The sequence below is a fragment of the Ricinus communis genome, chromosome 1 (genome assembly GCF_019578655.1).
Source record: "Ricinus communis isolate WT05 ecotype wild-type chromosome 1, ASM1957865v1, whole genome shotgun sequence".
NCBI lineage: Eukaryota > Viridiplantae > Streptophyta > Magnoliopsida > Malpighiales > Euphorbiaceae > Ricinus > Ricinus communis.
This window is the reverse complement of record NC_063256.1, coordinates 3735249-3750056: the sequence shown is the minus strand read 5'-3', so window position 1 is coordinate 3750056 and position 14808 is coordinate 3735249. Positions and strand designations below refer to the sequence as shown.

Genomic DNA, 14808 nt, shown 5'->3' with positions numbered 1-14808 from the left:
ACTCATATATTAGATCAGACAACAAGATAAATAGTACTTGACCCTTTATCTTTTTCAACTGAGATTTTCCTCATTTATAAAGATTAAATTAAAATATATTAATAATAATAATAATAATAATCTATTAATTTAATATTAATTTTAATTTTAATATTTAATAAAGTTATTCATCAAATTTACTAATAATGACGTAAACTTTGATAAAAAGTGAAAAAATATTGAGTCAGTATTAGAGTTTTTGAGTTATTTAATTACTAAAATATTATTATTTAGACTCATAAAATTATTTTTTTTCTTTTTTAACTTTGAAATTTTATGAATTTTTATGAACTTAAACAATAATATTGTAATAAAATAAGCGTTTCAATCTCTCTCTTTCTTTTTTTATCGTTGCTACCTCAATAAAATTAATTGATGATTTTATTAAATATGAAAGTGAAAGTCAATATTAAAATATGATTTTAAATATTAAACTAAGTGTCATGTTTGATAAGATATGCAAAATTTATTTTTTCTCTTGCAATTAAACCTATTTTATTTGAGGACTAATAGGGACAATTAGTCATCTAATACTCAGAATTACCTTTTAAATACCCAAGCTTTTATAGATTTGACTTCAAATAGTTATCCCATGTGAAATTTTTGTAAGTTCAAAATTAGCCTCTATTAATTTACTTTGAAATTTCTAAATTTATTCTTTAAAGTTCTTGAATTCTATGGATTTATTCATGGGTTCTATTAATTCTCTTCCACATGTCTTATTTTTCTGTTATATTCTATTGTTAAAATCTTTTGAATTCGTCACTAAGAAAACTATGATTTAAACTCACACTTCTTAGTAAAATGAAATGACAAACAAATTCTGCCCAAAAAAGAAAATGACAAACCAATTATATTGAAACAATCATATTAAAAAAATTTGTATTATGAAAAGTATTATATGCGATTTTATATTTTTTTTGCATAGATAACCATTTTAATGCCATAACTGTTTATGTGTTACAGTAGGGTTAATCTCGTCATTTCACGGAGCAGTGGCATTGGAGTCGCAGTTTGTTTACTCCAAATTGTGGAGGGATGGCCCGCCATCTTAGCCAACAAACAGAAAGAAACGAACAAAAACATTTCTTTCAAATCGATCCATCCCGAAGCTCATTTGGCAAAACCATTGCTTTTCTTTCTGACGCATACTCAACAAAATTAACTAAAACAACTACACTAATAATCATACAATTCTTCCTCCATCTTCCTTAATCAATCGACCAATCACATCTTTTAACCTACGCAATCCGATCCCCATGGCAGCTGCAGCAGCAGCAGCGACGACGATAACAGCACCACCTCTGGATCTCTGCGCAGTCCTGAGCGAATCAAAACGCATAATCAACGCACACTCCCGCCATTTCCTCGCGCTCTCTGTTCTATTTCTCCTCCCAATCTCCTTCTCTATCACCGTTTTTCCTACCCTTCAAAACCTCCTTACCCAATCCTCCACTCTCAACTCTAAAATCCTCCTATCTGTCGTCGTTTTTAGTCCAGACCCGTCTCATCTCTTTACTACTAGAACCCTTATTCTCTCAATCGCTTTCTCTGTCTTTATCTTTGTTTTGGCTCTTCTTGCTCTTGGTTCTATCACCTACAGCGTTCTCCATGGATTTTATGGTAGACCCGTTAAGATTTTATCAGCTATCAAATCAGCTTTCACTTCTTTTGTTCCCTTATTGAATACTACCATTTTTACACAAATTATTTTTCTTTTTGTCTTTCTTGTTTCTGGGTTTTCTTTATTTGTTATCATTAAGGGTTTAAAACTCGATTTCTCTTCTCCTTATTTTATTGGGTTTTCAGTTATTATATTGATTGTTTCAATGCTGCTTTTAGTTTATTTGCAGCTTAATTGGGCTCTTGTAAGTGTTATTGTAGTTGTGGAATCGAGTTTTGGAATTGAGCCATTGAAAAGGAGTTGTTTCTTGATCAAGGGAATGAAGGGCGTGGCTTTGGGTTTATTACTTTTTTTTGGGTGTTTAGTGGGTGCGTTGTTAGTTATCAGTTCTGTATCAGGAGTGACATTGGGTATTGGTACTAGTAATGGATGGAAAAGTTGTGCCTTTGTTTTGCAAATTGTGGTGACTTCAACTTTCCTTATGCTTCTTCTTCTTTATAATATCGCCGCAAATACTGTTATGTATATGTATTGTAAGGCTGTCCGTGGCGAACTTGCTTGGGAGATTGCTGAGGAGTTTGCTAGAGAGTATGTCAGCTTGCCTTTTGACGATGGCAAACTGCCTCACCTTGTCTCTGTTGCTTATGCTTGAGAAAATTCACAGGTTAGCTGCTTTGCTACGTATTTCTCATGTTTATTCACAGTTTAATTTCTTGATTGTAACTTTTTCATGATTGGTGTATAAAATCAGTCTACAATATGAATTACTTGTAAATACCATTAATTTTCGGTTGATAGTTGTTAATGATCATGACCTGAAATATTTTATTTTTCGTTTTTCTTCCTTTTCGGGTATTCATTTATTTGTATGAAGTCTCTATTGACTTTAGTTGAGCTCACTCTGAATTGAAGCTTTTAAGAGGAAACAAGAGCTTAGCGCACCTTTTTTAAGTAAAAACGTCAGTGATTGCTTGCAAACTGTAGTACATAGATCGATTCAACTTCCATGGCTTGCATATATGAGTTTTCAAGTTTCCTAGATGAGATGAGATGCGCATATCAAATGGTAGTGAATTATTTTGTCTTCACTAGCTGAAATGAAATACTTGCACTATATTGATCTAATCCTGTTAGCTGATTTCATTTAGTCTGAATAGGCTTTTAAAACTCAACTGTCTTTCTGAGACTTTCATGTAATAGTGATTAATATTGCATCACTAGTGCCAGTTATGACAGTGATGAAATATAATAAGTGTCCAACATAGAGTTAAAGGATATAGAGCAGACTTATGGACATCCTTTTCTCATATGCTTATACATTGTCAAGAAAGTTAGCATAAACTAAAATTTGATGGACCTTTGTGATTTGAAGGTAGTCCTGTAATTATCATGTTTTTGATATAGTACAAGAAGGCCATTCAAGTATACAGCAATATTCGTCCTCCCTAAATGTGAAGCCCATGTATAAATTAGTCTGGTTGGTATGGGCATTTCTAAATTATGAAAAAGCTGCAAAAACGTTTTAAGTACAAGCTAGAAAGTAGAGCCCCTTACCTAGAAATTCACCAAGTGAGGTAGGAAGATCAAGAATGATTTTGGCAAAACCAATCAATTTTTTGCAGGGCTATTATGGATGATTTATATGTTCTTTGATCACACAGATGCATAACAGAACGAGCAAATTGAGGCAAGTATATACCATTCGTTAGCTTGGGATATTTGTTTAGGTCAATCTGAAGCCACCAAATACCTTTTCAGAAGTTGAACTAAATAATTGTCAGATTTGATGGATACACCCTGGAACACGAAGAGTTAACAAGACTGCCTCAATGCAAAATGTGCTAAATTATGCAAAGGTGGATCTTGTTGCCCTGCTGACTTTCACTATACCAAAATTTAGCAAGTGATGTCTAAATCCCATATGTGAAAAAGGATCTTGCTAATTAATGCTTTTCATCACACTGTTAGCTCTTATCAGACCAGACTCAGGTTAGTGGTTAGTTTGATGTATTTAGAAGTGCAGAGTCTCTAATTAGTGGTTTTGGCGGTTGAATCTAACTGTTTTGAGCATCTGGAAGTTTTAGAGTTTGGGTAGGCATAAGGACTAGCTTTATCCTTGTCACAGTTTATTCAGGATGGTAGTGAGTTTTTTCTGCTGTGAAGTGGTTCAGCATGGGCAACCTTAGATGGCTGGTAGGATTGGTGGCTGGAGTAGAACAATTGTCCTCTAAATAATGCTTTCTGTTGGCTTCACATTTTGATGAAGCACTGCTGTAAACTTACTTGAAAGTCTTACGTCAGATCTACTGAAAGAGATTGCAGATAAATTCTCGAATTCCTGTAATTTGATAATAACAGGGTGTCTAAGCTTGTTTTAGTACTCTAATTGTACTTGAAAACAGGATTACTGGATCATTTCGCGTTTATTCTTTTTTCCCCAAGCTGCAACATCAAATGCCTTCTTAAATATAAACATTACATATTAAAATCCAGTGGGTTAGTTCCACGGTAAATGGATTTCGCAACTGAAATTAGAAAGTAAAAAAATAAAAATAGAGGCCACCCTTTACACTCATTTTAAACCCATCAACGTCGTCCATTTTGTTGAATTTATCATTAAATGTCAGCATCTGTGAAATATATCACCTATTTTGATTGTCTATTTCAGTAACATCACAATATCTAAGATTTTAGTCAGCGAAATATTTCAAGTTAACGTTGAATATTGATAAATGGCAACTTCATTAAAATTTTATATTACAAGATTCAAGGTTAATGAACCCATTGATCATGGGTGACATTTAATCATTTTTTTCTAATGTTCTAGTCCTCTCTTCCTGATAAAATTTGTAATAGGAGAAATCAAGATAAAGATTAAAATAGTAGAGTTTTTCAAAGAAAAAAACAGAGAGAAAAAAAAAAGGAGACTTTATAATAAGAAGCCATCTTTCAAAAACTCCAACGAAAGATTACAATTGAGAGTGATATATAAACAACAGAACAAATTTGTCATCTTTGTCAAGTCCCAAATGCAAGAGTCGGGGACCAAAGGCAGCAACAGGAGCTCGTGCAAACGGTCATTTGTGAGGCTTGAAGAAACACAGCATTCATGTCCTTCCCATGAAGTTTGATTCCACATTCCAAACTCGAATGCTGAATCGATGAGTAAGGTGAATGGCCAGTTAATCCTCCAGATATTTTGGCCCATAAATGAAATAACGTCGAACACTTTGATGAAAATCAAATGAACCAATCTTCATTCATTGACTTGTAGTCAAAGTTTTCTGTTGTTAGCCTGGCTAGATGAAGATGCTTTCAGTCTAAAAACACCCTCATCCTGATCAGGGCGGAAAAGAAGGTTATTCCAGTTAGTCGACCTCTGGACAATCCGGGATGGGACCCTGTCACTGTCTTCCCCACCTGATGCTTCATACCCATCACTAGTAGACCTTGACAGTGGAAGTCCACTGTGAGAAGCATTACCTGTGACTGATAGACCTGTCAGCCGCCTTGACTCTTCAGCTCCTGATGACGAGATGCGGAATGGGTGGATATCTGGTGAATCTAAACTGCTTTCTGGAGAAGAAGCAACAATCCCAGCTGCACTTGACATTGCTCGACTAGTTTGAAAAGCACTTCTTGCTTCAAGCTGAAGAGGGGCCAAACTTGTTGATGTCTCCGTGAAACCTTTCTCAGCAGCCATACCTGAAACCTTAGTAACAGGTTCCATCGACAAGTCAGATGGAAGCCGTCCTCTCTTATTAGCTCGCCTTCTATTGTTGTCAGGCCTTGGGACCATCCGCCGGCCACTGCTGCCAAAGCTACTATCTCCTTCCAGTCCAAAAGGGACTTCCCGCCTCACCACTGGCTGCAGGATTCTGGATTTCTTTCTTGCCTCTGCTGCAGCTCTTGAAACCTCTTCTGCATTTAATCGGGCTAATGTCCATGGACTAATCTTTACTGCTGCTGGGTTCTTTTTCTTCATTGGCTCCTCTACCGCTGTCTTTTTTCCTAAGGAACTGACAGATCCAGTCTCCGGAGGAACAACATCAAACTGGAAAAAGAATAGAAATTGTGCTAGATCAAAAGGAAATATGATGTCTTTAAAGCTTTGAAGCACCAAGTTAGCAGACCTTTTCAGAACTTCAAGAAAACATGAAAGGAATGCAAGCATATAAAATCAATACCGATCAAGGAGCAAAAGTTGCTTGAAAACAAATGTAATAAAGGAACAAAAGTAGTTAAATTGCATGTAGAGCCATTCACAGGCCTGGGTACTATCTCAGCCTGGCATGGCTCAATTTGACTTTTTAATATATAAATTATTATATATTTATAAAAAATTATATTTGAAATATATAGAAATATATTTTTTAATAAATGCAGGACAGGCCGGGCATGTGTGGAGACTTTTTGAATTCAAGCCTGACCAGTCTGGCCTGAATCCAGCAGCTGAAATAGAAGGATAAGCATAAATTTAGCAGCCACCACTTAACTAATTAGCAAATTTTTAGATCTTGGCTGTATTAAGGACCATGTGCTTTGTTATTAAGAATAATAGCATCTCTCATTATAAACTTTTCACTATACCTCCTCTAGACATGTTTATAGATTACAGGCTCCTTTCAAATATACTAGGTTCACTTTGACCATGGCAATTATTATTTTTTTCTCTAAGTGCAGTGCTCCCATCATTCTACAAACTGTAGTGTAGTGCCCATGGTAGTATTGCCGCCAATAGCCATTCACTATAACATAGTATCACTTGGTTTGAAGGTAATTTAGGACTAATAACCTTCTCAGAGCTTTTCTTTGGTTCCAAATAAGCAAGGAGATGAGATAAATGGCAATACACGATTCCACAATAGCCATTTTTTTATTCCAAATAAGTTATGAAAAACCATTAGTTTGATTAATTTTTTTGCTTTACCGCAAAGTATTGAATATAGTTGGATTCAAATGGCAGAACAACCCTTCCCCCTACAATTATCCATGTGCTTTCGAAACACAATTGCCACTGAGCTTTGGATAGCAAATCCCATGTACAAGATTTTAGACCAAAGTTCCGACTGGTTAGATGTTAACCAGTTCAAACAGTGCATATACAAGTTGCCATCTAAAGTAAAATCCCAGTGTATAATGCACACACCAATTCCCCACATAAGAGAATGAGGTGAATGAGTACCTGATCTTCCAGAAACAAGCGAGGTGGTGTACACCATGCACCCCGATGGAAAGTAGAAAAGGAGCTTGCACTGCTCAATCCAGTAAGTGAACTGGCAGGAGACATCTGGGGACTCTGCTGACCTCCAACTCCTTGTTGCTCCTGCTCCTGCTCTCTTAGAGCTATAATATAATCGTATGTGCTGATTCCCTTTAAAAAGCACCGCAAAAAGTTAACATATTAACTTGGTACATTGACTGAATCATGAATAAAGACATTTACAAAATAAATTTCAAAGAACAGAAAGGACTGATGCCTATCATAAAAGAAAAACAGAAAATTAAAAGAAGCCCCTTGCATGGAAAGTAAGAAAAAGAAAACATTCAGTGGAATAGTTTGCATTATGAGAAGAACTGATTCAACATTACCTTTTTAATTAGGAGAATGTGAAAGAAGAAAAGCTGGGCAAGAGGTAAGGTGGCAATCATAGCCAATATAGTGCACAATGCCTGCAAGAAAGAAAGAATTACGTTACACTATGCTAAGGAAAGAAGAAATAGTAAATACAATGAACACTGTTATTGGTCTTTAAAGTGCTAGCTAAAGAAATACCCACCACTACAATAACAAATGGAACCAAAGAGAAACTGCTCCCTAATTTGGAGGAGATGTCCACAGAGAAACGCTTCCGCTCAATAAAACAGCAAATAAGCACAAGGATTCCAGTCACCCATTGTAGAATAAGCTGCAATCTCAAGCCCAAGTTGCACAAACCATGTATATACCTGTCAATAATCAATTAAAATGAAAATGACTAGAAAAGTAGAGGTCTTACTCTGGGCAATCTTCAGTCCTGTCATGTCATGAGGGAAGGCATAGAAAATTCGGCGTGCAAAAATTAATTGTAGAATTTGGGGATTTCATTGGGAAAGTAACGAGTACAAAGAATAGCAGAAGCTAATAGTCTTCTAGCAAAAAAAGGAGAGAGATCACAATCACTCTCAAGTGATTTGAGAGGGAATTTTGAATGACTCTAGATACAAGGTAAAAATGGACTATTTTCCTCTTTAGAAGGAATGGAAACACTTGCATGTGGAAGGATAGAAAGATTTGAGGCATGGAGGATCCTACTGCTAATAGAGGATTTGCAGGTAATTGTGGCATGACCATTTGAAGATTCCAGGTAAGGCAGAATTTGGAGGCCTATGCTTACCAAGAGCAGAGCAGAAACCATAAGGGTGAAAAACTTTCTGTAGTTCCTTTTGCCTATACAGTTGTTAAGCCACTGCAAAAATCAATAACCAGAGGTGTATTACAGGAATGTTAAAAGAATTTCAAATGATAATGATAATATCCAGCAATCAAAATCCTTTATACCCTGCAGTGATGATCAAAACGGTCAACACATTTGTCACAGACTCTACAGTGCTTGCTGTACTTGAAAACCTGGCAAATGATTGTAATTCGATAAGCATTAGAGTTCACAAAATTGTCATTCTAAAAGTGAATCAATTGAACTTAAAATCACTAGTCATATATGTCAAGCATCAGGTATGTCAACTCAATAGCTTGTATCCTTAGGTCAATTCATGAACCAGATCTCCTTAGCAGAACTTAAAAATTTGCGGTCGTGGCATATCCTACCTTATTCAGAACAAAGATAATAAAACAATTCAAACTGCAACTGAACCCAAAGGATTCTACTAACCTCAACTTCACACAAGCTGCAATAGAACATGCCATCTTCACTCATCTGTTGTGATGAAGATTCATCACTAGAACTGCACTGATTGCAGATAAGGGCACAAGGAAAGAGAGCTAATTGGAAGCAAGAAGAGTTGCCCGATGTCACATTCTTCTGCTCAAAATCAGTATTAGGGTCTTTCAAATTATCCAGAGATTTTCCCCCAACAATAGAAGCATTTGCATCATGCATTGAGGAAGTTGACTCCCCGCCTAGTTTAGAATCCTTTTGCAAGGCTTGTTTTCTATCAGGTGGAATGTTGAGATACTTTTTGGACCTAAAAACTCCTGGGTCTGCAGGATCAGATGCTGCGCACCAGATATATAGGCCAAAGACACATGTAATCTGAACAAAAAATAATAGAGAGATGTTACTGAAGTTTCAGTTTAGAGGAGAGCACAACTAAAAGAGGAGCAGAGTGACAAATACATTACATGTCAATTACACATACCATGTTATGGTCTTTGGAGCTTACTGTTTAAGGCTAAACATATGTCTATTCATTCATAGAACCTCTACATTATCAGAATCTAACCCTATTACCAGGCATCTGATAGATGAGTAATAGCTATCAAGTCATAACTTGCAAATTATCCAAGAATATCAGATGAAAGAGAAGTAATTCAACATCTTATATTTGAAAAAATTAGCAATCAATGCCAATGCCCATTAACTTCTGGCCTGAATTAAATAACCTAGAGATTCTAAGCTAGTCTGCTTTAGCATAATGTGTACTGAGACGAGCTTCATAGTCAGCCAAAGGCATAATGGCATTACTAAAATTCAGGGAAAAATCAATAGGATTAAGCTATTGTCTAGATGAGTGACAATTTAGATCTTCAATGTAACAGATTGGATTTTCATGCGTTATAGAATAAGTAGGTAGGCACTGGGACCAGAAGACCAAGTAACTTATTTGCTCATTATCAACTAAAGTGACACCTACTTCATACATTTGAAAGGATCCGAGGATTTCAACTGTCAACAAGTAAATGGGGAAAAAGGAAAACAAATTAGAAGAATTAAAAAAAAAGTACATAACTAAACAGATGAATCTGAATAATAAGCACAGAGAGCGCAGATCTCAGCTGTTGAACCTACTGAGAAATAATACAAGTACATGTGTGAAGAAACTAAAGGAAATTGTGCAAAATGGCTTACCAAAGGAGTGTAGATTCCCATAGCAATATATTGAAAAAGCTTCCTCCCAACAAAAGGAGCAAAGAACACATAAAAGGCGAACCCCAAGGCAAGAAATACGGCAACAGCAACCACCTTCACAGAGATAAAAGAAACAATACTCAAAATCATAATTTTAAGTAATAAACACAATGAAAAACCAAGAAAAACGACATAAAATGGTACCTGGAGGGGGTGATAAGGAAGTTGCCATCCATTCTTCCTCATTGTTAGCCTAAATGGAACAGCAGAAGCAGAAGCAGCACCAGCCCCCAGGAAAGAAATAATCTGGGATGAGAAAAAGAAAAGAAAGAAGAAAAGAAAGACTTGGGTTTTACTTATTTTCTTTCACTTTCCCTCATTTGTGTATAAAAAAGACCATCCCTTTCACTTCATTACCAACAGAAAACAAAGTTAACCAAGCCATTATCCTCACTGAGTTTAATCAGAGAAACAAAAAAGAAAGATGGGGAAGGGAAAAGGAGCCAAAAAGGAGATGGATGGTGAAGAAGAAAAATGGACAGTAAGGAGACCTTTGTCTGGTTCACTCAATCATAGCCTAAGGCAGTGGAATGTGAGAGAGAGCTAAAAAGGAAAAATAATAATAGTAATAACCAAAAGAAACAGAAGAAAAAGAAATGAGATTGGCTTGATTTTGGATTTGGGTTTTCTCTCTTTCTTTGTTGTTTCTAGTATGCAAAGCAAAAGCTGTTCTTTTTTTCACTTGGGCAAAACAAAGATCTTGACTGTAAGAGAGAGAGAGTGGTGTTTTTCTTTTGAAGCCTATAATTACCCTTGCAACCGCACTTTACCTTTTTTATTTTTCTTGTTTGTAGCGTTATCTTTTTCCCTGGGCAAATCATGTGTCACACTGGCCACTGCAACCTCACAGTTGATTAGTTTCACTTTTTTCTTTTTTCTTTCTAATTTCTATTGGCACCGCCTACCTACCTCTGCCTCTCTCCTTACTATTTACCCATTGCCAATAACAATACACTTCTACTGTTCCTATTGTTTTTATTCCACCAGGTGATATTCAAGAGCTGCTAATGCAGAACCCAGTAGGAGTTACTTACTTAATATGCAGTTGGCTCTCGCTTAACAGTCTTATTTTATTTTTGTGAATCAAATTAAACCTAATTTTCTTGATACTATATAATACGATTATTACTATCTTTATCTAATGCTAAAAATGTACAATTTTAGAAATGAAATGAAGGAGAGGATTTGAAAAGTTGTTGATAATATATTTACTTTTTCTTATAAGAATTTAAACCAAAGTAAGGGTGAGCCATTTTAAAATTGAGTGTTAAAACTTGAATATGATCAGCATAAAAAGATTTCAATTAATAAAAAGAGTTGGTTTGTGAAAACCGGACCATTTAGCAGAGAAATGGCCCACAACAAAAATGAATTGTGGTTTACGGACCTCCTCTCCTCTGTAGAGAAAGGAATAGCACATTGAGCAACAAATGGATAGAATTTAGAACCCTAAACCCCACCTCTCTTCAATGGCATTTCCTCTCCTTTTAAGCCTATGTATCTATCATCACCCTCATGCATGGCTAATGCTTTTTGGCTGGAAACTTCTCTCTGCAACAATTTGACAAATACCCACCTACATTTAATGTTCTTTTTCTTTTCTCATTTAAAACTAGAAAGGGAGTGGTTAGTACCTAGAGCTAGAGGAGGATGAGTTTTGAAGCTAGTGCTCCCACCTATGTGTTCAGAATCAATATCATTGTACCCCTCTTTTACCATATGAATTTGCTGATCGTTTTTCTTTCCCTTCACTTCTCTTTCTTTCTTTTTTTGGATTTCACCTGCCCAACAATCAATTTCAGATGAAATAAAATAAGCGAATTTCTCAATACATTATTTGGTAAAACCCATTTGTTTTCATCCAATTCCCCTGGCTCAATTCACGCGTAATAAAATACATTACATGTTATAAATATAGTGAAAAAGTCTAAAATTCTACACAACAAACAGGATTGACTCGAGAATTTCTTACATGTTTTAATATATTATTTCATTCATTTGATTAGAGTTGAGTTCTCATAAATTGAATCACATGCTAAGTAAGATTATTTTTATATAAAAAAAGAAAAAAAAAACTTAAGATAAAGCTGAAAACCATCAGCATAAGTTAAAAACACCTATGCCAATCGCCACATGATTGATTCACTACATTGCCAAAGGAAAATATAAAACAATATGTAACAAATCGAATATATATATATATATATATATATAGAGAGAGAGAGAGAGAGAGAGAGAGAGAGAGAGAAGAATATTATCAAACATTTGAAAACAACAAAGTAAATAAAACAAAACGACAATCAGATTTTACTACAAAAATGGAAGAAATGTTTTTGTTTCAAATATAAGATTGGAATTTGGGATGTGGGGTTCTCTTCATAGAAATGGGAAAGGGGAAGGCGGAGAGCGACCCTTCAAGGTGCGCAGCGCAGTGCATGAGATTTTTTTATAAGAAAGAAATTCAGGATTTTTACTTTTACATATTATTACAGAACAATAGTTTTTTTTAGGGTTTCTCAAAGATTGGGTTGCTGTTGGAGAGAGAGAGAGAGAGAGATGCTTTGGCATTTTGTTGTCAGGTATTGGTCTTCGTGAAGAAAATAGTAAAACATATCAGCCCAATAGAATTAATTAATTAAATGAAGAATTAATTAAATGTATCGCAGGTGTAGCAGTCCAGTTTGTGCACCTATTGCCGCACCGGATAGTAGGATATACTCATTGCCAAACAATATTATTATATCAATGCTTTTTCAGTGATCAGTAGCAATTAATTAACGGAACTTTCTTTTTCTGTCAATAGACGATTTATAGTGAATTTACAAAATAATAGTAAAATTAATAAAGTATTTTTAATATAGATAATTACTAATAATTACCTCTGGTGACCGCCGGTACCATCAACCGGAGTCATCAGATATTGACCAAATATTTTTAATTCAGAAATTATTTGTTTGGATATAAGTATATATATATATATATCAAAATTACAGTAATTACTGAAAACTCCTTTTATTAATCAGTAATTTGCACTTGTTGACTTCTGCATGGTTGGTACTATTTAAATATAAATGATAAACCTTTTATATCAATGAGACAATTTACTTTACATTATTTAGATAATGCAGAAACATTACTCTATTTTTATACTAAGAGTTATTAAATATTATAAGCATTTTGTTTATTTTTATTTTTAAGAGGTTGAATAGACAATGGATTATAAAATTGGGAATAACAATTTTCATGCATTAACCATAAAAACATGATGACACATTTTAATATAAAAATGAGAAGTTATATTTTTCAAGAGTAAACTCACATTATATAAATATGAAGCTTTAAATTCAATTATATACTTTTCAAGAGCAAATCACTCTCATTAAATCTCAAATGTGTAATTCTTTTTATTAGCTCCAAATTGCCCTTTAAAGTATTCATCATCACTCATTTATTCCTCAAAGTACCAATACTTGGAAAAGTAATTTGGTAAAGAATAACATTTAGCTTGACAGTTAGGTAAGGTTTTTACCACTGACCCTCTCTAATCTAATTATTATTTATTTATCACACAATCTCTTGCTCATATGATCTGATGTGGCAGAGAGAATCTGACAGATATTAGGTAAATTGCATTAATGTGTATGGATCTCAATCTGCCCTGACTTTCCCTTTTAATCTCTTCCCCACTCACCAATACCAATACATACATAAAAACATTCTAGTAAAAAAAAATTGTAGTTGACCTTGACCCATTTTTTATTTATAAAAATGAGTACAGAATAAATTAGTAAATAACAGGACCGTTGTTTTAAATGTCATACTGATCAGACGGTAAAGCATCATTGTTTTTCTACTAACTCACCAGCCGTTTGATTGTTTTTTTAAGATTATGAAATGACCAATTGAACCAGGAGAAGAAATTGTTAGACTTGAAACCATGGCGAACATTAATTATCATATAAAAAGGTACAGATGAACTAAATCCGTAATATACGTGTGAAAATGGATAATATAAATGGGTTGTTTTTTATTAGGACCTCGTACGTATAACAACCATTCATCAAATAATAATTAATTCTCAACAAAAATTTGGTTCCTAAACTAAAAAATGACCAATATTTAATTTAATTTAATTTAATCTTCCAGTAATCACATTTATTTTTTCACTGAGACCACATTAGGGGGCATATGATAAGGCACAAAGTGCCAGATTTTGTGTAGAGGAGTCAAAAAGATAACAACCCCAATTTATGGCATTTCGTCAAATTCGTATATATTACACTCAGCATGCCTAATTAAAACACAAATTAAAAATTAATTTGTTACTAAATAGTCAAGTTGAGAGGAGGAATAACAAGTTACACCAAAAGCAAGAAAACAGAACAGAAAGTATTAGAAATTGAGAATGTGCATTTGAGGCGGTGCCCTTTAGCAGGGGGATCATACGTGGCTCCTCTTTTTTTCTTTTTTTCTTTTTTATAAATTTTAATTTTAATTTAAAATTCTCATAATTTATAATTTTAATATTTTGTAATGTAAAACTGATATTATCAGTTATCTATTTCACAAAAGACTTTAATTGTTATTTTCGTTTTTCTTTTTTAATTATAAAGATTCTAAATTTTAAGTTTTCTTATCAGTTTATCAATATTAATAAAAACTTATTACATTAGTATAAATATAAAAGTAATTCTTTTATATAATATTATATTCTTTTTTCACTGTAAATATGATTAATGTTTCTTTTAAATATAATATAATTAATGCATTAATGTATTAAGTTAGAAAATATAGAAATTCTTTTATAAATTAGTAATAAATCACTATATTTAAAAAAAAAATTAAAATTAAAATTTCAATATTTGATATTAAGTGTCTTATCACCGAACTAAATTTATATTAAATGTCTTGTCACCGAACTAAATTTTTATATTCCGATCTGCTGGACTTTTAATGAGTATAAAAATACAACCTTTCTTTTTATAATAAAAATGGATATTGTACTTTTTTACAATA

The 14808-nt window shown here is 33.9% G+C and overlaps 2 protein-coding genes across 3 annotated transcripts; one reads left to right on the top strand and one right to left on the bottom strand.

Moving 5' to 3' along the window:
* Window positions 1–1082: 1082 nt before the first annotated feature.
* LOC8281861 lies at window positions 1083–4043 on the top strand. Of its 2 annotated transcripts, none has more exons than XM_015721328.3 (2): window positions 1083–2327; window positions 3325–4043. In XM_015721328.3, the coding sequence occupies exon 1, from the start codon at window positions 1299–1301 to the stop codon at window positions 2313–2315; it is 1017 nt and encodes a 338-aa protein (XP_015576814.3). In that variant the 5' UTR covers window positions 1083–1298; the 3' UTR covers window positions 2316–2327; window positions 3325–4043. The 2 variants fall into 2 exon arrangements, with proteins under 2 accessions (XP_015576814.3, XP_048229868.1); XM_048373911.1 differs by having other exon boundaries at window positions 3286–4043.
* A 531-nt stretch (window positions 4044–4574) lies between these two features.
* On the bottom strand, window positions 4575–10794 carry LOC8281862 (probable protein S-acyltransferase 22). Its single transcript, XM_002522448.4, has 9 exons — window positions 9937–10794; window positions 9733–9846; window positions 8536–8916; window positions 8205–8273; window positions 8041–8112; window positions 7444–7572; window positions 7256–7336; window positions 6849–7037; window positions 4575–5717 (listed from the first exon to the last, which is right to left on the bottom strand). Exons 1-9 carry the CDS (start codon window positions 9976–9978, stop codon window positions 4938–4940), a joined length of 1857 nt encoding a protein of 618 aa, XP_002522494.1. The 5' UTR covers window positions 9979–10794; the 3' UTR covers window positions 4575–4937.
* Window positions 10795–14808: the final 4014 nt, after the last annotated feature.